Below are 26462 nucleotides of genomic sequence, written 5' to 3'. Positions count from 1 at the left end.
CATTTATCTACATGTGCCCCCTACATGTGTCTTTTGCAGGGCATTTTCCCTTGTTGTCTGGGCAGGTCTACATCAGCACACAGCAAGTAGTTAAGATCAAATGTTAATGGTGACAGTAGATATAGCATATCATAACAAATGTCAGCCTATTCAAATATTCTATAAAACAACAACAGTATATCGGGGAAATCAGCCGAATGCCCAGGCAAGTGAGATCGCTTGGCAAAGAGAGCGGACCAGTGGACTAGGGCCAGGTGGATGCTTGGCCTGCATGTAGTGAACCCTGCCAGGATCTCTCATAATCACCCTCCATCTGTAAAAGAGGACACAAATTTGCAGGACACAAAGTATGCAAATTTTATGCAAACTTGTGCCCTCTCAAATATTTTATGGGGGGGGGGGTCCCTGGAGGGACCTCAGCCCCTAGGAGTTGGCTCCTATTGGGGGGTGGGGGTGGAGTCCAGGCTCCATACAGGAGAATCATACACCCACCAGCTCAGAAGCACATTTTGCCCTTATTTTTGAATTTGTGGAGCACAGGAAAAATCCAGTTCAGGGAAGGGAGAGAGTGAGAGTGAGAGAGCAGTGACTCAAGGGAACGCCACACAGCCACCAGACCTTCTAAGGAATGCCAAAAAGTCCAAATAAGACATGGATTAGTTCCAAGGATAGCAAGTGAATCATTGACAGAGAACTCCATCCAAACATACACACAGCAGATCAATCAGGAAAAGTGAGTCAACTTCACTTACATCATCCATCGCTGACCTGCCCTTTGGACCCAGACAGAGCGCAGGTGGGACAATGTGACCAGATTGCGGCAGCCCATTCTCCATTGCAGCAGTAACAGCCTGAGGAGCTAAGGTACTCCACAACCCTAGGGGACTTAGAATCAATTTTATTAAAACCCACATGCTTCCTTTCCATGGGTCCCCCCGCCCCCCCATCATGCTACTTTTAGTGGCCTGGAATGGGAGTAAGTGATCAAACAGGAAAGACATTGGGAAACATGTCTCAAAGGTAGGAGAGTGTTTTCCTTTTGTCCAACTCTGCAGGAGGCTTCCAGATCCTTAATCAGCAGGGATGGATAGAAGAAGTTGGTCTCTAGGATTTTGACAGAGCAAGTGATATTCAGTAATGTATTCAATATTGGTTAGATTGACACTGACCAATGTGAAGTTTTTGGGATGGAAGAAACAGCAGGTTGTGTGAATCCCACTTGAGTGCTCCCTGTCAAATGTTCAGAAGTATTCTATTTATGCTGTAGAACCTGAATGAACTGCCACTTCTCCTCCCCTTAAAACATTTTCTGTTGAGCAGGAGAGATATACATGCACTCTGCCTGGAGAAAAAAGTCATGGATCTTTCAGCTCCGCAGAGGAAAAAAGTGGCCATTATTGGAGGAGGTTTGGTAAGACACTTTTATTTTGTTCTCTAATGATTTACTGAAAGGTAGCCCAATAGTGAAATGCTGACTATTTTTATATAGAAAGATACATCACTGTGGGTTCACTCATAATGCTAAGCCATAGTTTAAGAAATCATTTATTAGTGCTGTGATAGGAATTTTATGGTCTTAGATATATGGTAATGTTCATAACTGCACATACATAGATCAACACAGGAAGACCATCCTGGAACCATTTTGATTCCTAAACTGACCAAATCCTTTCTCTGCAAGGTTAACCTGGAAAAGCCTCCCCATTGTCTCAAGGATATGTCTGTTTGAATAAGGTGTGAGCCTGTGACCTGGCCCAGGAAATAAGTATTTTACCACTACAAAAGAATGGCCAGGCTCCCCAGGCAATCCAATCAAGTAACTTGCCAGACAGGAGATAAACAAGGACAAGAGAAAAACAACATTTAAATTTCTGTGATGTAGGTGGGATGTATCTGAGGGGTGGTCTTAGGTTACACCCCTTCTGTGATGTATGCATAATGTTTCTGGGGGTGGTCTTGATCTAGAGAATGGGAATTTCAAAAGTCTTTATAAGGCCTTGCAGGCCATTGTTCTGGGTCCTCTTCCTCTCCTGTGTGTGAGGGGAGTACCCTGTTGCAACAGATCAATAAAGATCAAGCTTACTAGCTGCTTTGCTTCTCAATATTCTCTGGTTGGCCTCTGTTATTTTCTCCTACCAATAGAGAACCTATGTAAGGACTCTATATGGGCTCTTGGATACCCCATAAGGGAAAAGGGCATATTTTTATTTACAACAGTGCTATGTGTGAACTCTCTGCAACAGCTTAACTATGGCTGTTTACTGCCAGTAAACTAGGATTTGAAGACTTGGTTTTTGCAGGCTCAGAAAACTTTGTTTGTTTTAGCTGTGGCTTAGTATTATGTGCACCTCCATCATGCTTTCTTAAACCATGGCTTGTTCAACTCCAGATACTCACAAAGATACAAAGGTACAAGACAAGAGCTGCTGGAAAATAAACCAAATTTTGGAGAAACAAGCTACATATGCCAACTCATACTTAACTTGTAGTTTGCTGAGCCAGTGTCTTAACTCTGGGCATATAGCAAACATGTAGCTATAAAACTCAAATAAGCTACAGTTTCTGAGATAGCAAAGAATTGCACCTGGGCTTTTGCTCTCACAGATCTTTGCTTATACAGTTCATGCTTTAACACTTGTTTGCTTCCCCTTAACTGGGTCTGTGAACCAGCTGACTAGATTAGTGCTTCTCAAACTGCTTGTAGGAACCTTGGGGTTTTGCATCAGCGCCTGTATTTCCCTACAATTTGCAGCTTCCGTGGCGTGTCTGATGTATTTTAGGGTGTTACTTCAGTTTACACAGAAGCTGCCTCACAATTCTCCCCACGCTGCTCCGTTCACACATGCAGACTTTGGGGAGAGGTGGACAGTGGCTGAAGAGACCAAGTTCACAGAAGCGCAGTGCATAAGAGCTTGATCCCCCATTACACCAGTGTAAAGCCTACAGGCACTGTATACATCAGCAGCAGCACCTGCTCACTTTACAGTGTTGCCAAGAGAACCTTTATGCCAGCAAAATATAAGGGCCACTTCAGAAAAGATCTTTGGATATAGGCACAAATGCTGCTTCTCTTCTTCAATGAATAACAGAAAGTCAGCGCGGCTCACAATCAGCTATTGGGAAGTGTATAAGGGTTTTCCTTTTTGTTTAGTGAATCCTGTGCACAGTGGCGTAGCGTGGGGGGTGCAGGGGGGGCCGGCCGCACCAGGTGTAACACCTGGGGGTTAGGATTAGGGGGCGCAAATCCACGGGTTAGGGGGCACAAATTACTTGCCTTGCCCCGGGTGCTGACAACCCACGCTACGCCACTGCCTGTGCAGTGGCTCAATGTCAGGACTACATTCATCTGATGATATAAGAATGTTTGCATTTAACACATAACACACCCTTTCCATGTACCATTGTTTGTGGTACACTATTCGACTCTAAAATTCTTCTAATGCTTTTCTTGCAGGTGGGTTCTTTAAATGCTTGCTTCTTTGCAAGAAGGGGCTTTATAGTGGAAATGTATGAAACCAGACCAGGTATCTACATTTTGATATTTGCAGGGTTGCTGTAGAAATTAAATCTTTCCCTAAATGCATGCACATCCCATTGACTTATGTGGAGGTTGCTTGCTTGTGAGCATAAGAGGCCTGCTGGAACTTGCTCTCACAGCAGCCGATGGAAAGCCAACAGACGTGACACGAGAGCAAAAGCATTATTCCCAGCTGCAACTCCCAGCAGCTGATATTCAGAGGCCTGCCACAGGAGAACATTGCCATGATGACAAGGAGCCACTGATGGTCCTATCCATGAATTTGTCTGTTCATATTATCTATATAGTCTATTAGCCTTTTATTTATTGCCATCTGCTTGTCTTTTTAGAGTGGAGTAAAACTATATTTTGAAGTCATAAGTTCTATATTTTTGCAGTGGGAACCTCTGTGTATACACAGCAAATATTGTAAGCAGGCGTGAGACGCCAAAAAATAATCCAGAACAACCCAGAACAATAATAATCCAAAAACACTTCAATAAATACCCATCTACTAGGGTTGACATATGTCCTCTTTTTCCAGGACACGGCCTCTTTTTCATGGGTAGAGTCGTCATAGCGACCCATAGTTAAAAGCAGAAGTCAGCAAAAGTCCTCTTTTTTGCTCTTCAAAATATGGCAACCCTGGCTGTTATGTTGTTGTCGTCTGTTTATTACATTTAAAACCCACGCTGCAGAAACAACTTTTTGAAAATTACATTTCTCCTCCCCTTGAGACAAGACAATCCTTAGATAGTTCTAGGTGGGTGTTTTTTGTCATTGTATAAGACAAGGGCCGCACAATACACAAAATGGCTCCCTCTTCCCCACCAGGTCCAGTCAGGAATAAAGAGCTACATTGGGATCTGCTGCCCCTGTGGATCCTGCCGCCTGAGGTGGTCGCCTTACCTTGCCTCATGGGTGGGCTAGCCCTTAAAGACTAAGACCTGGCAAATCTCATCCAAAGGAAATCCGTCCAGAAAAGGTGCTGCCATCACCCAGGCCTTTTCTCTAGATTGCCAAAACACAGACAGGAGGTTCTTTTTTTTAATAATTTTTATTAGTTTACAACAAAAACACATACTAATTTCACATCCAATTTTTCACAAATTATTTCTTTTCTGGACTTCCTTCAGCTTTTCTGTAAATCATCCATAGCAGACAGGAGGTTCTTATTCTTGCCTTTTAGGCAGTGTTAGAAACTGAGATATGAAAGCTAGGAGCTAAATGGCACCTTAAACCTAAGCTATGGGCGCAACAACGGAACGTCTCAGCGTACTTTTTTAATTCCAAGAATACAAAGCTGAAAATGAATGAACTGCAGCTAACATATTATGTTCATTTTTCACATGGTCTAGTCCTTCCCCTGCCCACTTCCCTAATATTCTTAAGAGGGTCTCTTCTCCAGTCTTCAGAGAGTAGCTGGAAGTGGGGAGGCAGAATAAGGTCCTCCTTTCCTTCCACTCTGCAGTTTTACTCTGAAATCTTAGGCACAGTACTACACCCAGAGCTCAGAAACTACTCGCACTAATGAAATTCCCTGTCGTAAAATGTGCCTAGAACAATGGGAGTTTCAAACTCTGCTTTTAGGGCAGGGGTGCTTTCAGACCTGTACAAAAATCCTGGGCTTTATCAAATGCCCAACCCCATTGCCACAGAACAGACCAGTCACAGGGTCTTTAGCTGCTTTGAAGCCAGGGGCTTGGTTTTCTGTTTTGGTCAGGCATTCTCCCCCCCCCCCAAGTCTTGCCTCATCTGCATCAAAACCTGGCTGGGGCACATATCCCTTGTTGTCTCTCCGCTGATTAAAGTGTTTGGGGAATCCTTTTGCCGCCTCCTTGTCTGCCAGTGCAGCCTCCCTGGAAATATGCATGTTCTTGAGGTTGAAGCGTGAAGCCAGCCGGTGCTGGCTTTGGATTCCTTTTTCCAGGCTGCTCACCCTCTGGAAGCTTTGATGTTTGCACAGAGGGAGAGAGCCTTTTGGTGTCGCTGAGGTCCATCAATAGGCACCCGTTTCTGACTCAGGTTTTCCAGCCACAGGTTTAATGTCTTCTCAGTCTTGACTAAAGCCTTGGCACACCCTTGGCAGGTAATGGAGCACTTGATGCCACAGCCCCATGGATCTCCTTCTTTGCACACCTTGATGGCGCAGATGCTGGACTCGTTCAGGCCAGTGCAGACAGTCATGCTGCCTCTCAAGCAGTCCAGCACAGCCAGTTTCTCTTGTGCTGGGGGAACACATTCTGCTTTTTAGCTTTCCCACCTTGAGGAAGAAGCTGCCTTGTGTTGGGGGGCCTTTCACTCAGACTGAACCTCTGCTTGCTTTCAGACCACCTTCCCCTCGCTCTCAGATCACCTTCACTTGCTCTTCATGTTCATGCTAGGCCCATTCACACTCCCCAATGCTGACTCTATCACCATGCCCAAACACTCTCCCAGGGGCACTGCAGTGGCTGATGGGGTTACCAACTCTTGTTCCTGCTTGCCTGTCCCTTTCTTGGAGTTTACTTTGGAATTCTTTGAATTTTTTTCTATTTTCTATTTTCCCCAAGCAGCCCCCAATTTATTTATTTTCCAGCCAGACACAAAAGGTTGTGGCTGCCTGCCAGGCATCAGGGAATCAGCTTCCTTCGCCCTTGGCAGTAGATAAGCAGAACAAAAGAAAATGAGTCTTCTTACCAGTTAGAAATTTAACTTACCAGTTTAACTTACCAGTTAATGATCACAGTGAGAGAACAAATAATCCATTTCCTAGGAATGGCGGTGCTCCCAATTAAGAGTTCCACCCCTTCCTCCCTAGTCACCCATGTCACTGTAACCTGAGCTCCTGCCCTCTGTGCTTTCTGTCCTGCCACTTTATCAGCTCTTCTTGACCTTGGGGAGAGTGGATGAATGCTTTCCAGAGACAGTGAATCTATTAACTCTCTCTCTCCCAGTGCTTCTTCTCCTAGCTGTTCCCCGTCCAGTATTTCCCAGCTTCTGCCTTCTGAACTATGTCCCTCTGCAAACCACTTTTCCAAATCTATACTGTCCTCCTGCTCCTGGGAAGATTCAGCAGCAGGGGAAGGCTCCCACCATTCCTCCTCAGTGCAGCCCTCCTCAGCACGGTCCCTGACACTGCCTAAGGAAAGTGAGTGTGTACTATAATAGACCTAACAGCAGTGGCTGTAGAAGCTTTTTCTAAATTAATGTGGCCATCCATTGCAACAGTGTCACACACATGACGAAAGTGCCACCTTGTTTCATTTCAGATATCCGTGGTACCGATGCAGCTCGTGGCAGGAGCATTAATTTGGCCTTGTCTCACAGGGGACGGCAAGCTCTCAAGGCTGTTGGGCTGGAAAACCAGGTGACCGTACATTTAAAGGATGAAACAAAATGTAATGCCTTTGTGTTGGGCTTTTCAGTATTGGACTGCTGGGTAGTTTGAAGGAACCAAGGGTTTTAAAAAGAGCTTAAAACCAGGACACCCTGAAAGTTTATTTTAGGAAGACCGCGGAATTGTTGAGCTTTTCATAGGAAGCCACCGGCATTGTTTTTTTTAGTTGTTGAGCAATACATCTTTTTAAAATAATTATCTCCCTCATTCCAAGGAAAGACTGCAGTCTGGGACAGGTTTTTAATACAAATGTTTTCAATGCCAGACAGAAAGTTACTTACGGGATTCCTTCCAGTTTCAGTCATACAGCTTAAGTGGGCGGAGCCATTTCCCAGTGATAAAATGCATCCTTTGCATGCAGAAAGACCCAGGTTAACTCCCTGGTATCTCCAGGGACATAGAGAGTAGAGTTGAGGAATATATATATATATATATAGAGAGAGAGAGAGAGAGAGAGAGAGAGAGAAAGGGAGGGAGAATAGCTGAGCCCCCTGTTATTTACTGCCTTATAGGTAACTACCAGCCCTTTTAATTATGCCTAGAAATAGATAAGCAAATAGTGCATTGCAACTATTTAAGCACAGGAGAGATGTGGTCTGAGTACATTTGAGAAACCAGTGGTGATGCAAGGAAGGAGCTTAGGAGAAAAGCGTTTGTGGGCCAAGGGCTGTGTTGACCCCTGCTCAACTCTCCAAGGGCCAAAGTGCAACAGAAGTGGCTGTGGAGAGATGGGGGGGACGGACGGACACATTTTGGAAAACCTTTTGGCACCTGAACGACATCAGGAGGCCTATGGAAACAGTCAATGTATTATGTATTATAATGTTGTGTGTGTGAATTTTTGGGTGAGGTGTCTTGCCCCCCTTCCAACCCCCCCCCCAAACCTCTTGGTGGGCCACATATGGCTTGTGAGCCAAGGGATACCAACCTCTGGAGTTCAGAGTCAACCAATAAATACAATGGTACCTCAGGTTAAGAACTTAATTCATTCCAGAGGTCTGTTCTTAACCTGAAACTGTTCTTAACCTGAAGCACCACTTTAGCTATTGGGGCCTCCCGCTGCCACCGTGCCACCAGAGCATGATTTCTGTTCTCATCCTGAAGCAAAGTTCGTAACCCGAGGTAATATTTCTGGGTTAGCAGAGTCTGTAACCTGAAGCATCTGTAACCCGAGGTACCACTGTATAAGTAATGGTTTAAAATCAGTGCTTTTAAAAACCATATAAGTAATGATTTAAAAATTAAAGTCATGTTCTACACAACTTAAAATACAACAAAAGCTGCAAAGATTTAGAACCTTTGGGAACTCCAGCCTGTTGCTTGCTACTTTTAAAGATGCCCTAACTCTTAAGATGCAAATGTTTCTCTTTTCTGATTTCAGATTGTGTCTAAAGGCATACCTATGAGAGCAAGGAGAATTCACACGCTCTCAGGCAAACAATATTCAATTCCATATGGGACAAAGAGCCAGGTATTATTTTAAACATCCCTTTATAAAATAGTTTTTAGTCTTTAGTGGTGTCTTTTTGTGTATAATAGCAAATTCCTACTATTCCATTGAGCATAGCTGTCAACGTTTTCCTTTTTTAAAGGGAAATTCCCTTATTCCGGATAGGATTCCTCGCAAGAAAAGGGAAAAGTTGATAGCTATTCAGTTGAGAGAGTTTTTATACTGGAAGCACACATGAGGGGATGCACTGGGCATCTTCCTACATTCCTCTCCCTTCAGAATCCTTCTCATTGAAAACTGAGTCACCTGCAAAACAACTCTGGAAAACAGGCCAGTACACCTTTATTCTCATGATGCCCAAACCCAGGCTTATAGCTTACCGTATTTTTCGCCCTATAGGACGCACTTTTTCCCCTCCAAAAATGAAGGGGAAATGTGTGTGCGTCCTATGGGGCGAATGCAGGTTTTCACTGAAGCCTGGAGAGCGAGAGGGGTCGGTGCGCACCAACCCCTCTCGCTCTCCAGGCTTCAGGAGAGCCCCAGTGCCAGCCCCACAAGGTCGGGGGACAGAGGGAGGTGGAACACCACCATCCCGCTGTCTCCCGAAGTGGTTTGGAGGCTGACGGCGGGGAGACCCCGCCGCCAGCCCCACAAGCTCCAGGGACAGCTGGGAGACGCAGCGCGTCTCCCCGCTTTCCCCGGACCTGATTTCAAGGCGGGCGGTGGGGAGAAGAGCGCTTCTCCCCGCTGCCTGCCCCACAAGCTCCAGGGACAGCTGGGAGATGCAGCACGTCTTCCTGCTGTCCCTGGACCTGATCTGAAGGTGGGCGACGGGGAGAAGAGCGCTTCTCCCCGCTGCCTGCCCCACAAGCTCCGGGGACAGCTGGAAGACGCGCTGCATCTCCCTGCTGTCCCCGGACCTGATCTCAAGGCAGGCGGCAGGGAGAAGAGCGCTTCTCCCCGCTGCCTGCCCCACAAGCTCCAGGGACAGCAGGGAGACGCAGCGCGTCTCCCCGCTGTCCCCGGACCTGATCTCAAGGCGCCTGGGGGGGTGGGAATAAATTTTTTCCCCTTTATTTCCCCCCCAAAAAACTTGATGCGTCCTATGGGCCGGTGCGTCCTATGGGGCGAAAAATACGGTATTTCTCTCCAAACAAACCATGAGCGATATTCAAGGTTTGTTCTTGGATTCCTGATTGTGATTTGTTTTGGGAAAACAAACCAGAAGTCAGGATCTGGATGTCATGACAAGCCACTTGGGCTACTTTCCCAGTGGCACAGCCAGAGCGCGGCCTCTGCTGACAATGGTGGGAGATCATGTTGCGGTTTCTCTTGCATGCCAGTCACCGTAAAAACAACAGCTCCTTGATTGATGAGTCCCAGCACACTTCCATTCAGGAGAGCAGTAAAGACACACAGCTTCCAGCATGTGGAAACCCAGATTGGGGTAGTGATAAATCACAGGACCTCTGTGTCCTGGGTTTGTGATGCATGGAAATTTAGGGAAAGGAGATTCTTGACTTAACTGTGACCATTCATATATGTTACAAGACATTCAAACTTATTCTGTGTCTTATGTGTTTCCCCCCACGCAGTACATTCTCTCTGTAGATAGAGCAAATTTAAACAAAGATCTGCTAACTGGTATGTATGATTCCTGCCTGCCCCCTTTTTCAGTTATTTTTTACCTCTTAAAGACTCAGATGATGCAGACTGTAATTACTCAATCAAAATGAGATATAAGAAAGACTGAGCGCAGTGCTACTTCACTGGCGAATGTGCACATATTCCTAATCCAAACCACAGCTGGTGTGAATGCACTACTAGCAGGCAGAAACTTACAGTAAAATTCATGGCTGTTTTGCTCCTCCCCAGTTCTGCTGCTGTGCTACACAAAGCTAAGCCATGGTTCTAATTATAGGAGAAGTGGTTTAGATATGTATTGGCTGCGTACATATGACAGATTGTTCTGGAATCAATGAAGACAGGAGTACTATGTAGCTCATCCACAATCTGGATCTAGTGCACATTTTTTGCCCCTGAATGCACTTCTTGAGAAACTGGTTTTATTCTGAAAATAAAAGCTCATTGCAAAGAGATTTTGCATTACCTTATAGTGTGTCCTTGTAAGGACAGATGTCAGTGGTCTTGGCAATGGGCGTGTTCATGTATCCACACATATGCCAAGGAGAGCATATAACAAGAAGGTTATTACCACTTCCCTCCTCTTTCACCTGGGGCAGGTGCAGAGAGGGAAAGTCATGGATAACCTAATCAAGGGGTATCAAATGCTAATCAGGTAAACCCACCCACCATTATGGATGGCCTGATCTAGAATCAAACTAGATTGATTCTAGATCCGGCCAGTGATTCTTCCCTAAAAACAAATACCTCAGAATACAGCAAATGTGTTCAAACCACTTTCATAATAACTTTGAATACTGCTAGTCTCTTCACTCTCTAGGTGATTCAAATGTCACAAGAAGATTCCCCAGACAGCCCTTTTTCCTGTGGTGACCTCCTGCCCCCTATAATCCTGGCAGCCTCCCCCTTTCTTGTCTGCTGCTGAATGTCTCACCTGTCAGGGTAATGACTGTCACCACCGTTGCATTTGTTCTTGGATGGCACCTCTTGAAGCCCAACTCACGAGGAAGCTGGCTTGGCTTCAGAGCTCACATTTACTAATTTCAGAAATTCTGGGGAGAACCTGGTGCCCAAGAATTTTGGGGGATCCTTGCCCCGTGCAAATCCATAACAGTATGTTACATGAACTTTACCTTGCAAATAGCTGTTCAGCCATTCATTAGGGAAAATGTAATTTCATTATGCAGCTCCCAGTTTGGGTCATATTTGTGTTCAGGACAATATATTTAATACTGTGTCTTTCTACAGCTGCTGAGAAATATCCCAATACTAAATTATACTTTGGACACAAACTGCTTCACTGCAATGTGGAACTGGGAACACTGACCTTTACAGGGTAATCATTATCTCCATCCTTCCTGAACATGCTGATAATTAATCAGAACCTAAAGGGCAAGTTGACATTGTCCATCCCTCTTGGTCTGGTGGGGTGTAATCCTTTGCATGTTTATTTGAAAGTACGCCTCACTCAGCAGTGGAGGAAGCCGCTTGGGAGCCCGGGGTGGTACACTCAAGGGCGGGGTGAGCTGCCCATAGGGACGGGGTGAGGGCAGTGTTAAGTTGTGGGTGAACATATCAGATGACACAGCGATTCTTCAACAGCTCTTGTTTATTCAGAGGCCAGAACAGAACTGAACTGAAGGGCTCAGTCAGCCTGTTTATATAGAGCTCCAGTACCACGTTACTGTAACAACTTTCTAAAACTATCCAGTCACTGAATGTCACTTTCGATACTTCATTTGCATAACTATCTACAGTATCCCCCTGCTGGCCCAGGGTGAGAACTTCAGTACATAACAGGCAGGGCACCACGGGGCCTCCGGAGTCTGCCACGGGGGGGAGGCAGTGGGCAGACTGTTTGGGCAGTGCAGAGGCTGTGCGCGCCCTAGCCACCACGTCTCTCCCAGGAGAGACCTGTGGCTTGGGCACACTGCAGGCCCCGTGGTGAGTGCCGCACAGCATTTAGTCACCCCCCTCAGTGGTGACACCCGGGGTAGTCCGCACCCACTGCACCCCCTTCCTCCACCCCTGGCCTCACTGTGTTCAATGGGGCTTAAACCCTAGTAAATGTGTTTAGTTTTGTAGGCTAAGAGCATGAAGATGACGAAAAAAAATTATCACTAATATAATAATAGCTGCCTCTTTCATTGAGCTAATAACATAGTAGCTTATACTTGTATCTTCATAATCAGAAGATGTCAGTTCCTCCTCAATAAATAATTTCTTAAAAATAAAGGGCAAAATGTTGATTTTTTTGCCCAAACATTCAATAGGATTGTTTACATGTTACATTCAACAAGTGTATAATCTGTGTGTCCATGTACACAAATGATTTAACTGTACGCTCAGGACAGTTTTACAAATGTAACATTATCAAGTGGACAGTCTGTGTACTTGTCTGCACAACTGTTTAACTTTACAAATCAACTAGTGTATACTCTTTCACACTAACACTTCTATATATGCAGAGACAGCTTGTACAGTATCTGTATGAACAAGCCTAACAAGAGCGGCTTTTTGTGTTAAAATTTTTGAAATCAGTATGCACAGGCCTGAGAGGATGTTTTGAAAAGATTACAGCTGCTTGAATAAATGGAAGAATGGACTAAACAGCATAAATGGCATAGTCTGTTTTACGTATACTTGCACTTTTCATACTATTTCAGGGGTCAACTGCTGTTTTTGGAATATTCAGGGTTATTTCCGACCCACAACTTGGAAAGAAAGTTAACCTTCTCTCTCCCTGTTTTCTCAAATCCATTTGAGCAAAACTCAGTGTGGATTTTGTGTGTGATATGTTTTATAAAGTCCAGACTTAAGAAAGAAAAATAGCAAAGCCTTAAGGTCTTAAAATGTAATGCTACAAAGAGAGGTCCAAGCAAACAGATGTCAGGTTTGGCCACCACTGAAAATACTGTAATATGCAAGATAGGTTTGATTATCAGTTAGTGCAAGGAAGTACAAACCCTCTGCTGCTGCTGCTGTTCTCCTTTCTAGATCCGACCAGATGTCAAAAGAAGTCACTTGTGACCTAATTGTGGGCTGTGATGGAGCCTTTTCTACAGTTCGGAAGCAGTTCATGAGACAAGCACGTTTTGACTACAGCCAAGTATATATTCCTCATGGATATATGGAACTGAAAATACCCCCAAGGGATGGAAATGTAAGTACAGTCGTACCTTGGTTCTCAAACGCCTTGGTACTCACATGTTTTGGCTCCTCCTGAACGCCGCAAACCCAAAAATGAGTGTTCTGGTTTGCGGATGTTTTTTGGAAGCCGGACATCTGGTGTGGGTTCCACAGCTTCCAATTGAGTGCAGGAAGCTCCTGCAGCCAATCTGAAGCCGCGCCTTGGTTTTCGAACGTTTTCAGAAGTCGAATGGACTTCCGGAACAGATTAGGTTCTAGAACCAAGGTACAACTGTAGTGGTAACAGAGTCTCGCTATAGACCTTGCTTTCCAAGTTGACAGCTGCATAAACATTGACAAACATATTTCTGCCCCTCTCTTGGTCTCTTTTCAGTTTGCAATGGAACCAAATTATCTCCACATCTGGCCCAGGAATACATTCATGATGATTGCGCTGCCAAACCTGGTAGGAGAAACAGTACATGTTTAAAACTGTCTTTTTAGTAGTAACACATAATTTGAAATGTCGATGTAATTTCAGGATCGTTTAGATTTAGATGAGGATTTCTGGAAACCAGAATAACAACAAAGCACAAACATGACAGTGACCTACTGAGACAGAGACAATATTTTCTATCTACTCTCAGAACTAACAAATATCTTACATGCTGCCTTGTGGGAGAAGAAAAGGCTAAGGAGTAAAGCTTACACAATTCCAGAGTGGAGTCGCTGACTGTGGGATGGTGCCTTGTCTGCTTCCTTCTGGCAACTCCTGCAGCCCAGCGGGTGCCTAATGTATTGCTCTGCTTTCTTTTGGGCCCCATCAGTGAGGCCGAGAGGGGGACCTTGTCGTCTGGGCTCTCTAGGACCTTGACACACACTGCCCAGTGTTGCGCCCCAGGGAGAGCACTTCAGTGCTGCTAAAACAACAGTTTGTCTTCACTTCCAGAGGCCCACTCCATTGTCTCTTGAGAGGCCAACAGGCTGAACCTATTGGACACAAAACCCACATCCATCTAAAAGCAATTGCAACCAGTAGGACCTGCAACGTAATGTTGCAATGTTTCTCCATCCTTGAAGAGGAATGCTCCTGTTGTGGTTTCAGATCAGAGGTTAATTTCAGGGTAGGCTGAGGCATCCCACCACTTTCCAGGGTATGTCTGGAATAGATATAACAAGTATCAATATTTTTAAAAAACAAAGTCTCTCTCCTTTTCTTACCTTTGTGCTTTCTTCTTCATGTTGTTCCTCATTGCGGTAACATTCTCCCTTCAATTACCTGAGCTTAAGGGTGCTTGGAGCCAGGTTAGTTAGAAGATAGCAGTTTTATTTTGGACATCCAGATGAAGACTCAAGACACCCTGCTGTGCTCAAATGGGGGTTTTTTTTTGGGGGGGATATTTATCACAGGTAACTTTTGAAGAATTTAGAAACAACATTTTTTGCACATATTTTATTTTCCCCCTCAAACACTGCTTTTCTGTCCATTTAAACTTCATTTTATTTTATTGTAATTATTTTGTTATTATGGGATGATGAGAGTTGTTCTTCAACCACAACTAGGATCCCACCCAGGCTATTAGAAGGTTGCAATGTGTGTTGAAAACAATATAAGACCTGGAATAGGCTGTGTAATGTACATCTGTATTTTAGACAGAAATGTATACTGTGTATACTAAAATGCAGATAGTATGTTTACCACAGCACTTGAAAACTTTGTTTCCAAAAATACATTTTACATAAATGAATCAGTGGAATGTATTTTTTTTGCTGATATTTCAGGAAATTACTTTCAACTTTAAAACTAACCAGTGATATCTCTTCTTTCAAGTTCTCACACCCTTTGTAATTCATAGGATAAGTCATTCACATGCACACTCTTCATGCCTTTTGAGGATTTTGAAAAGCTCACAACAGGAGACCAAGTGCTGGATTTCTTCAAAATGTACTTTCCGGACACAATTCCTCTGATAGGAAAGTAAGTTTGCCACTTACAGCCACTGAATGAACACATGAGATCTCAGAGTGAATGGAGTCTTGCAGGCGGCTTGCTCTTAATGCAGTGTTTCCCAACCTTTTTTGGGCAAAGGCACACTTGTTTGATGAAAAAAATCTCGAGGCACACCACCATTACAGCCCCGTGACGTCAGCGCGCAGCGTCACGCCGGGAGGGATGTAAGTTTCAATTTTTTCCCCTCCCCCTTGCCGGGGAACCTCCAAGCTTTGGGGGTGGGGGGGGAGGAGGCAGCAAAGCGAGGCAGGAAGGAGAGCGCGGCTTGGCTGGGTGAACTTTGGCAGGGGCAGGGAATGAGAGCCGCGAGGCGGGCGCTGCGGACGGAGGCGCTGCCCGCCGAGCTCGCAGGCAGCCAGGCAGGCAAACGGCGAGAGCCCCGCGCTGGGCGGCCTCTCCTCGCCGCTGCCGCCCCGCCTCTCGCCCGACTCGCCCGCCTCCCTCCAGGCAACATCTCGCGGCACACCAGGCAACATCTCGTGGCACACTAGTGTGCCGCGGAACAGTGGTTGGGAAACACTGCCTTAATGAATGGGAGAGATAAAAATGGAGAGGAATGGCACAATGGCTCTGGAGGTGAACCAGGCAAAACAAAGTGCTTTCATATGTAGTGAATCAGCATTAACAGTTATTAATGAATCCGTCTCCTTTATCTTACCTTTTGAAATAGGATGCAAAAGGAATATCTTTCATTTTCAGGAATTTACAAATCATCACAGTATTTATAAATGAACTTTCTGGTTACTAAAATTATGAACAGAAATGATCATATATTAGCTTAATTCAAATAAATATTTTGTTATTTAGGATGCTGAAAGTCAGGACCTTCATGGTGGATTTCTCTGAAATGCTGCCAGTTCTACACCAGCCAGCCAGACAGCTGTGTGGTCTCCATGTGTGTGTGTGAAAGAGTGGTGCTGTGCAGGAGAGTTTTGGAACAAGCCGGGCCTGTGCAAAAGGGACGGGCTCCACTTGAAGCAGGATGGAACCAGACTGCTGGTGCTGCATATCAAAAAGGTGGCAGAGCAGTTTTTAAGCTGATAGTGAGGGAAAAGTCGTCAGGAGCTGAGGAGTTTCCAGTGCAGAGCAAATCATCCCCATGCAACAATCTTTTTGTAAACAGCCTTGAAATAATTGATAAAATATGGCATATAAATGTGTTCAATAAATAAATAAAACGTACTCTGGATGTTTACCAAGAAAGCCTCAAAAGACTAGACCAGCTACAAAACAAGCCTGGAGGAACTTGCCCATCGCTTCCCTGCAACCCCAAGTTATAAAATCCTGGTGACTCTGATTAAATTCCCATTCCCATATCTGGATTAAGCTTTAATCAGTGTTTCTTTCATGGCTACAAAAAATCAACAGAAGGAATGGTTTACAATGGCACAGAAACCCATGGGAATCCTCAGCCACGCTTTTGCCTGCAGAAAATCTTTCACGTAGAAAATGTACTAGTGTACCATTTCCCTCTGTATCTTAGGTTTATAACATGGCCATATTTAGCATTTGATACCTGCTCTGCTGTTTCAATTTCAGGCAAGAACTGATGCGAGATTACTTTTTGTTACCTGCCCAGGCCATGGTCTCTGTGAAGTGCTCCTCGTTCCACCTTGGCTCTCGCTGTGTGCTGATGGGAGATGCGGCCCATGCGGTCGTGCCCTTCTACGGACAAGGCATGAACGCTGTGAGTCAGAGCGTCACCTCCGCCATTCCTTTGTCCCTCTCCGTAATTATATTACTTGGGGAATTAAAAATCCTTTTCTTTGTGATTTAAAAAGATTTAACATTGCCGTGTAGAGTTTATGGGCTTTTAGAACTGGAACGCAGCTTTGTGATATGTGGCACTTCAGGCTACTTCTTCCCCAATTAAAAAAAGTAAAGCAAAAACTGAAGACAAAATGTCCCAAGCAAACCAAACTAGCAGCTCAGTTTGTTGCACCCCATTTTTCCATGTGGAAAGGGTCGGACTTTAGTGAGCCTTCTATTAGAGGAATCTAATAAAACACAACACAACATCACACGCTAAAAACTTCCCTTCAGGTGTCTTTTGAAAATCACAGAGCTGTTTATGTGTTTGACATCTGCTCCCAGAGTAACTCCCTGTGGCCTTCCTTTGGCCTTGTGGGTGGCTCAAGCAGCCCGGTTGTCCACAGCAAGAAGAGTCTTGTGGATTACATACTGGATCTGGTCTGGATGATCAGTTATGTTAGTGCATTTTGTAATTTTATAAGGTTTGTGACTTTGTTGCTCGGTTCAATAGTTTCCCATGGTTTTTTTATGAATTGTGATATTTTATATATTGTGACGCTGCTGTTATTTTTGTTGATTATAGTCTAGTCATGATTTGTTGTAATTGCTGAGTGAATTTCTGTTTAATTATTATATATTGATACTTTGAATGTTAATTTTGTTGTGTAATATCTTAAATGCATTATTGGCTATTACTTTATTTTATATAAGCTGTTTATTTCAAAGTTCTATTTTTTGTTATAACATTTGCATTGGATTGGGATTGTTATAAGATGTATGATTTTGGGGGGGTGTACATATATACAGCTTTATGTATAGCAATATAGAAAGATGGTATACAAATTAAAAGTGAAATGAACATGAAATGAAATATGCTGGCTGGCAGCTGCTTTCCAGGTTTTCTGGAGATCCTGGGGTTTGACTCTGGGACCTTCTGAATGCAAAGCATCTGATCCAGCCCACAGGTCCTATCCTAAGCTGTTTTTTCTCCTTGTACTTCAGGGATTTGAAGACTGTCTGGTTTTTGATGAGTTAATGAACCAGTTCCAAAATGATATATGTGAGTATATGTTTCTGTCACGAAAGACCATATTCCTCATGAGCCTGAATGAAAACTGCTGTTGTAAGAGTCATTCCAGCTTGTTTGCCCTCTTCTCAAGCGCTCCCTCTTCACATCCTCCTTGCCTCTGTTGTAAATAAAAATATGCCCTTTTCCCTTATGGGGTACCCAAGAGCCCGTGTAGAGTCCTTACATAGGTTCCCTATTGGTAGGAGAAAATAACAGAGGCCAACCAGAGAATATTGAGAAGCAAAGCAGCTAGTAAGCTTGATCTTTATTGATCTGTTGCAACAGGGTGCTCCCCTCACACGCAGGAGGAGGAGGAGGACCCAGAACAATGGCCTGCAAGGCCTTATAAAGACTTTTGAAATTCCCATCCTCTAGATCAAGACCACCCCCAGAAACATTATGCATACATCACAGAAATTTAAATGTTGTTTTTCTCCTGTCACAGTTTATCTCCTTTCTGGCAAGTTACTTGATTGGATTTCCTGGGGAGCCTGGCCATTCTTTTGTAGTGGTAAAATACTTATTTCCTGGGCCAGGTCACAGGCTCACACCTTATTCAAACATACATATCCTTGAGACAGGATTTGTGAGGAAAGAGACAATGGGGAGGCTTTTCCAGTTTAACCTTGCAGAGAAAGGATTTGGTCAGTTTAGGAATCAAAATGGTTCCAGGTTGGTCTTCCTGTGTTGATCTATGTATGTGCAGTTATGAACATTACCATATATCTAAGACCATAAAATTCCTATCACACCACCCCGTGAAACACAGTTGCTCTGATGGCCTCCTGAGACCGAGGACGTTGGTTACAGAAAACCCCCACCAAGCAGGGGCTTCCTCTTGCTGGGATTCAAAGCTGCCCCCAATATTGCTACATGGCACCCCAATCTCAACAGCAGGGAGAGAGTCCAGGGAGTTCTGGGTGCCCTTCGTTACCAGGATCTCTGTTTCCTTTAGGAAATGAGGCACAGCAGAGAATACCCAGCTGGGTAGGAGTGGAGGCGCCATAAGATGGCGTCCCCAAACCCTTTACCAGTTGGACTCCTCAGAAGGATATCAGGGTTGACAGTTATTAGCTTCTTGGGGGGGGTTATCTGCCTTTCCCCCTTGCCACATGCACACCCTTCCTCTTCCAGGACCCTCCTGCCCCCTCCTCCCCTGTTGTGCCTCTTGCTTCATCCACTTTCACATCTCCCATTGCTCCCACAGTCCTCACCTACCTCCAAGTTTATCAGGTGCTCCATAGCCATTTTCTAAGAATGCCTCTGAGTCTGAGTCAACATAGCACCCAAAAACATTCTGGGGAAATAAAGATGGAGGGTAACTCTTTGATTTAATTTGTGGGATGCTGGAGCCAGTGGGATGGCTATGTCCTTGTGTTGCTAGGCAGCCACAAAGAGTTGTGTGAAGCAGCCGCGACTCCTCAGTTTTTTCCCTCTTGCCTGGCGCAACAGTCCTTCCTCCTGGCTTTCCTTTTTTGTCAGATAAGTCTATCTTGTTTCTTCTCTAGATCCCTGTCTTTAACAAAACAAAACCTCTCCTCAAACCCCATTCCTGCTTTCTTCCGATCAGCATTATTATCTTTACCCTGCTTTGAGGTTATTGTTGCCATTCTGCAAATTTCCTGGGTTCCTGTGAACGTTTCATTCTTTCTTTCCTTCTTTTCCAGCCTCTCTCTCAGGCATGAGGCAGCTTCGTTTGTTTCACAGCTTTACTGATTGCAAAGATGAGGAATGCTCTTTATTCCTGCAGTGTTTTGGCGGCTTTTTGCAAACCGCCACTGGTTTTTTCTCCAGGGTTTCTTCCTGTCCTTGTTTCTATTTAGTTTGTGGATTTAAGGGATTTGTTTTCTCTTCTGGCAGTTTGTTTCTCTTGCTTTCTGTGTTGCTTTGGCAAATGGGCAAATGGAGTGGAGCCTCTACATTTATAATTTAACCTAAAGTTACCATATTTTTTTCAATGAATCCGGGGACACTTTTCAACTTCAGTGGATTTTGTATGGGGACTGATTTGTAAATCCGGGGACTGTCCCTGGGAAACGGGGACGTCTGGTAACCTTAATTTAACCTCTTGACGGGCACTTGTGTGTATGGGAGGTAGGTGGACTTGGCCTATTTTCTCCTGGCCCACGGTGTGGCAAAAGGAGATTCAGCTTCCTGTGGCAAACGGAGTTGAGAGCTTATATTTTGCAGTCCAGGGCTGCGGCTGTGTAGGGTGTCTGTCTCTTTGTCTTGTGTTTCTCTGACTATCGTGGAGCCAAGCCAGGCTGTGGCTGAGCCACCTCTTAAGAAAACGAAACAAAGCTGAAGCACTTGTTGCCCTCTAAAGGGCCTGTTGTTTAGTCGTTTAGTCGTGTCTGACTCTTCGTGACCCCCTGGACCAGATCACGCCAGGCACTCCTGTCTTCCACTGCCTCCCGCACACGCACCAAGTCTGCTCCTCCTGTCCACCCCAGGAAGCATCTTTCTTCCATTATTGTTCTTCAGTCTAAAGTTTCAGAGACAGAGCAGTCAGCTGTTTGAAATGATTCCACCCATTTGAATGCCAAGGATGCACTGCCACCTGCTGGTCATTCTCAGGTTGACACTTTATCTGAATCTGACTTTTATGTTCTTCTGGTGATCAGGGAGATGAGGTTCAGACCTCCCCTCCCACCAATCGGGTTGCCTCTGCCTCTGTCCCTCAAACTTTTCCAGCCCCACTTATTGAACAAGTTAAAGAAGCTATAATTGCTTCACACTTACAATTGCAGAACGAAGAAATTTGTTAAACCCAGGAAGGCTGCCCCTTTCTCATCACAGAGGGCTCAGGTTCGTTTGGATATAAAGGACCCCCCCCCCTTGACATCCATAGGTGATGATGAGAATGTGGCTATTCCCTTGATTTCCTCCCCAACCCTTTTCCTGGAAAGGGAGCTGGATAATAATTGGAGTGAAGGATATTTGCAAGATGAAGATTCATCTATGAGGCTGTTTCAGGAGTCCAGCGCCCCATCCTGGAACGTGAGATAATGCATGCCTTAGAATTAACTGCTCAACCTGACAAATCAACCACTGAACCAGAGAGTGATGTGTTAACTAATAGCTGTACCCCAGCCAACTATTACTTAAGGCAATAGTTAAATCTTAGCGAAGAAGTTATATGTCTTGGATCTGGAATTCTTGGCATATATTAAGACTCTTTCTATAGACAGATCAGTTTTAAATGTGTCATCATGACATCTGGTCCCCAAGGAAGGAAATACAGTGGTGCCTCGCAAGATGAAATTAATCCGTTCCGCGAGCCTCTTCGTCTAGCGGTTTTTTCGTCTTGCGAAGCAACCCTATTAGCGGATTAGCGCTATTAGCGGTTTAGCGGCTATTAAAGGCTTAGCGGCTATTAAAGGCTTAGCGGATTAGCGGCTAAAAGGCTATTAGCGGTTTAGCGGATTAGACAAAGGGGGGGAGCGGGGAAAAATCGGAACACTCGCAAGACGTTTTCGTCTTGCAAAGCAAGCCCATAGGGAAAATGTCTTGCGAAGCAGCTCAAAAACGGAAAACCCTTTCGTCTAGCGGGTTTTCCGTCTTGCGAGGCATTCGTCTTGCGGGGCACCACTGTACTCAACTTTGGGACACTACTGATAGGAGAATTGAATTTGCCTTACGTAAGACTTTGGCCACCTCATGAGAAGAGAAGACTCCCTGGAAAAGACGCTGATGTTGGGAAAGATTGAGGGCACAAGGAGAAGGGGAAGACAGAGGACGAGATGGTTGGATAGTGTTCTCGAAGCTACCAGCATGAGTTTGACCAAACTGCGGGAGGCAGTGGAAGACAGGAGTGCCTGGCATGCTCTTGTCCAGGGGGTCATGAAGAGTCGGACACGACTAAACAACAACAACAACAAAAAGACCATGATGCAGTGGTCCTCTCTATGAGAGTGCCTGGGTAGCATCCTCATGTGCTTGAACATGTGTTGTTTGGCTTGAGGACTGCAATCTCCTCAAGATCCAACTCGACAGCACCAGATTCTTACCAAACTCCTTTAAGCTTTTATGGCAGATGTCTCCATGGACCCCATGCAGTTTGCAGCTAGAGCAATGGCATCCCAGGTAGTTGCTAGACGCTCCCTGTGGCTAAAGTCCAGGAACGCTGAGGCTGCCTCTAAAGTAAACCTTTCCACTGAACCTTTCGGTCAGCTTTCAGAGAAGGGGTGTTGAAAGATGTCTTTATAGAATCAAAGATAAAAGTATTGTTTCAACGCCTCAACTTCTTCCAATACCAAAGCCACAAAACGGCGAACCCAAGGACGGGTCCACACCCAGGGTGGGGGGTGGTTGGAGTCTGACTGTTTTCCTTCCTGCCTGGCATAAGTCAGTATCTGATTGCTGGGTTTTAGGAATTATTTCATAAGGTTATTTCATAAAATTAATTTCCATTACCCCCTCACGTTCATTCCCTCACCCTTGCCAAGAAACAAAGTACGTTTGCAAGCTGCTTAGACTTGTGTTTGCCATCTTCTGTTTGTGGGAACTGTTTTTTTCCAGTGGTCTGTGTTTGCCTGAGCTTGAGTCTGGACTAAGGATTCTGAGCTCCTGTGTTCTGAATTCGATTCATGATGTCCAATCACAGAACATTTCAGGATTTGGGCCTCTGCCATTGGCCCTTGAACTCTGGGTCATGATTCGCAGCTTGGAATTTTAGACAGCCAGTCACGTTGGGAGTGGGAGTGGCCCAGGCTTTCAGGAATGTATATAAGCAGTTGCTTTGCCCGTTTCTCAGTTATGTAGTTCAATAAAGGTTATTTCTGTTATCACAATGTCTTGCTTTGTGGGAACCTACCTACGCCTTAGGAGCCATAACACCTGTTCCCTCAGATCAGCGCTTTCGCAGCTTCTAATCCATATTTTTGGTTGTGCCAAAAGAAACATGAAAAAAATGGTGTCCTATTCTCGATTTACGCTTCCTCAACCATTGTGTGGCTTGCAAAGATTCAAAATGGAATTTCTGAACTCAATCTGAGTGTCCTCACACCATGGAGTTTTCATTTTGAGTGTAGATCTCAAAGACACATACCTTCATGTCCTGCCCCATCCAGTGCACCAACAATAGCTTTGATTCCCCTGCGTGACCACCATTTTCAAGAAGGGAATGTTTTTCTATCTCTGGAGAGAATAGCCAAAATAAAAGCTGCAGCCTCTTTCCTGATTGCCTCCAAAATGATGTCGGCTAAACAGTTGGCAGTTATTCTAGATCTCTGCATGTCTGCCTCCCAAATTACCTCCTGAGCAAAACATCACACCTGAACCTTACAGTGGTTTCTTTTACCTCACCAGTGGGCCATCACCTACAACATACATTTCCGATGCACTGTTAGTGAAGATATACAGTGGTACCTCGGGTTAAGTACTTAATTCATTCCGGAGGTCCGTACTTAACCTGAAACTGTTCTTAACCTGAAGCACCACTTTAGCTAATGGGGCCTCCTGCTGCCGCCAGAGCACAATTTCTGTTCTCATCCTGAAGCAAAGTTCTTAACCTGAAGCACTATTTCTGGGTTAGCGGAGTCTGTAACCTGAAGCGTATGTAACCCAAGATACCACTGTAGTCTATTGATCATAATTTCCTTGCCTTTCAGATATCTAGCACATTTCTTTGTTTAGATTTTTGAGCCATGAAGAGAGAAGGCAGACCTTTTTATTTCAGTGACTCCTTCAGTGTGTGCTGCTTGGCGAATCCGGAAAACTGAGGAGTCGAATCTGCTTCACACAATTCTTTGCTCCTGCCTAACTTCACGTGATGAGGACATAGCCCATTCCATTGTCTATAAATAATAATAATTTGCAGTCTAAATTGAAGCCATTAGTAACTGCATCTGCTTTGCTGAGTGACAAACCAAGCTCTGTGACGAACCAAGGCTTACCTTCAGTGTAATGAGTGAAATGACCTTGTTTCTTCCCCAGGTATTTGTCTCCCAGAGTTCTCAAAGCTGAGAGTACCTGATGATCATGCAATTTCAGATTTAGCTATGTATAATTATATAGAGGTAAGTTAAATACAGTTAAATAGAGAGTGGGTGGCAGCTGAACGATGAGAGATGTTTCCAGACGTTTCTCTTGGTTGTTGCAGATGCGGGAGCATGTCAATTCAAAGTGGTTCATTTTCCGAAAGCACATTGACAACGTTCTTCACGCCCTCTTCCCCTCCACTATCATCCCTCTGTACACCATGGTAAGACCAGCAATAGATATATTGCAGGGTTTCCCTTGTTTTCTTCATTCCCGGCTGCCATCCCCTCCACTTTCAGTGATGATTTGTATGATTTCGTAATCTGATGCAGGTCACATTCTCCAGAATTCGATACCATGAAGCTGTGCAAAGATGGAAATGGCAGAATAAGGTCAGTGGCAGCTTAGATGAATTTGTTTGGGCTGGGAGCATATTGTATTATGGGTGATATAGCCATGGGCGTAGCCAGGATTTTTGTATGGAGGTGGGGGGGAGGACAGGACTTGCTTAGGAGGGGCAGAACCAACGTCAGTTACGTTATTTCTATCGTTGTACTTGGTCTGGGGGGGGCTGATGCCCCCTTGCCCCCCCCCGGCTACGCCCATGGATATAGCCAACAAAGTCCTACTCAGAGTAGATCCTATAATGGAAAGGGGAGATTAAACACCTTTACTCCCTTTCTTTGATGACTGCCTGTCTTCCACATCGTCTGCCACCACACTTCCATTTGGTTCCCTCTAACCGTGGATGACAGGGCTTTCCTGGGATCCAAGGTACATGTATACAAGGAGAAGCAGAGAGAGCAGTTTACCTCTCTCCCCAGAGACCAAAATAGCTTGCTTTTGTATGTCAAACTTATACACACACATAGCATAAACCAAGTGATGAGGCACATAAGAGTTTGGAATAAAATACAACCAAATGCACTCCTAATGGAGTTAAGAAAGGAAGGAAGAGAAAAAACAGAAGAGACAGAATGTTGCTCCAAAAAAAGAAAAAAGGAACCTGTGTTTTATTTGGCTTTATCAAGCTCTGTTTATATGGGTTTTATGCTCAGATATTAGTATCTGTTTAACAAAAGGCAGTGTACATTTAAAATAATGGGTAGAATCCAATTTATTCATAAATACCATTGATTTCAATGGGTTTATTCTGAGTATGAATATGTCTGTAGCCCATTGTGATTTTAGAATGGTTTTTAATACAGTGGCGCCCCGCAAGACGAATGCCTCGCAAGACGGAAAACTCGCTAGACGAAAGAGTTTTCCGTTTTGGAGGTGCTTCGCAAAACGAATTTCCTATGGGCTTGCTTCGCAAGACGACAATGTCTTGCGAGTTCCTGCTGGTTTTTTCCCTCCCCCCCCTTTTTCTAAGCCGCTAAGCCGCTTATCAGCTGATCCGATCAGCAGATAAGCCGCTAAAAGCCGCTAATAGCGCTAATCCGTCAATGGGCTTGCTTCTCAAGACAAAAAAACCACTAGACGAAGAGAATCACAGAACGGATTCTTTTCGTCTTGCGAGGCACCACTGTATATGATTTATTAAATTAAATGTGGAGTGCATACCTTAAAGCAACTTGTGCATTGTCTTTTGTATACAAATATAAATATATTTTATTGTGATCCTTTAAAGATTCTAAAATTTATTTTGAATGGTATCTTATGTAGTTAGCGGAATGGTCCAAAAGATTTAACTATAGACTAGTAAAAATATTGCAAACTATTTCCTCCTGCAACATTTTCTGACTCCAATTTGATTTCTTCTTAAAAGGTAATTAATAGAGGCCTCTTTCTCACTGTGGCTGTGACAGCAGTAAGTGGCATCTATCTGCTCAGAAATGGTATTAAGCTACAAATTGCCGCATGTGCAGAGAGCCTGTGGATATGGACACTCAGCCTCAGAAAATTTGGAAATGTACCACTGGTTATCCAATAGTGTTAAAAGCAAGAGAGATAGAGAGAGATGTATTCAGTGTTTTAATTTCACCTCTGCTTGGAAAGTCAGAACGTCAAAGTATTCCCAAAGGACTAACTGTGCTACATGGTGCTGGATCCAAGTGTTAGAATGACATCCACATGGAACCCAACAAGACACTTGCCATAGACTTGAGTGCCCTGCTGTCATCTTCCTAAAGAAATGATATGTGTCCCTCAAGAGCCCGAGGGCCTGTAAGCTGTTCTTCCATACTTCCCCAAATACCAGCATCAACTTTTACACACAAGGGGACATGTATAAATTAACTGCATTTTGTGAGTTTTAGAAAAGTTATGAGCTTCACTGAACGAACTTGCAATAGATCTGTATCCAATTTTTTAAAAGTGTCAACCAGTTTCTTAAGTGACCAATTGAAGTACAATGTCAATGAGAATCAGCAATAAACTTGGCATATAAAATTCAGTTTTGTGTGGTGCCTTTTTGTCACATAGAAACTAATAAATATATATATAATTTCAAACTTGAGGCTTGCCTGCAGCACAATGGAGAACGTCTACGTATATGGAACATGTCACAATTCAATTTTCTTATTA

The 26462-nt window shown here is 44.4% G+C and overlaps 1 protein-coding gene and 2 long non-coding RNA genes across 4 annotated transcripts; 2 read left to right on the top strand and 1 right to left on the bottom strand.

Annotated features, from left to right (window-relative positions):
* Positions 1-767: 767 nt before the first annotated feature.
* Positions 768-26331, top strand: KMO (kynurenine 3-monooxygenase). The gene is made up of 16 exons (XM_083474134.1): positions 768-864; positions 1321-1411; positions 3455-3524; positions 6769-6866; positions 8278-8367; positions 9942-9990; positions 11239-11326; positions 12988-13153; positions 13514-13585; positions 14976-15097; positions 16670-16817; positions 17885-17942; positions 23889-23971; positions 24055-24156; positions 24266-24325; positions 25705-26331. Exons 2-16 carry the CDS (start codon positions 1358-1360, stop codon positions 25867-25869), a joined length of 1425 nt encoding a protein of 474 aa, XP_083330260.1. The 5' UTR covers positions 768-864; positions 1321-1357; the 3' UTR covers positions 25870-26331.
* On the bottom strand, positions 13610-19527 carry LOC310693534. The gene is made up of 3 exons (XR_014519225.1): positions 19170-19527; positions 15115-15172; positions 13610-14279 (listed from the first exon to the last, which is right to left on the bottom strand). It is a non-coding gene; the product is annotated as an uncharacterized lncRNA (long non-coding RNA).
* LOC310693592 lies at positions 23002-23759 on the top strand. 2 transcript variants are annotated; one of them, XR_014519262.1, is made up of 3 exons: positions 23002-23301; positions 23522-23630; positions 23679-23759. It is a non-coding gene; the product is annotated as an uncharacterized lncRNA (long non-coding RNA). The 2 variants fall into 2 exon arrangements; XR_014519263.1 differs by having other exon boundaries at positions 23522-23759.
* Positions 26332-26462: the final 131 nt, after the last annotated feature.

The sequence above is a fragment of the Podarcis liolepis genome (assembly GCF_965112155.1).
Source record: "Podarcis liolepis genome assembly, chromosome: 1".
Classification (NCBI taxonomy): Eukaryota; Metazoa; Chordata; class Lepidosauria; order Squamata; family Lacertidae; genus Podarcis; species Podarcis liolepis.
Note: the sequence above shows the minus strand (reverse complement) of the source record. Positions and strands in the feature narration are given on the sequence as shown.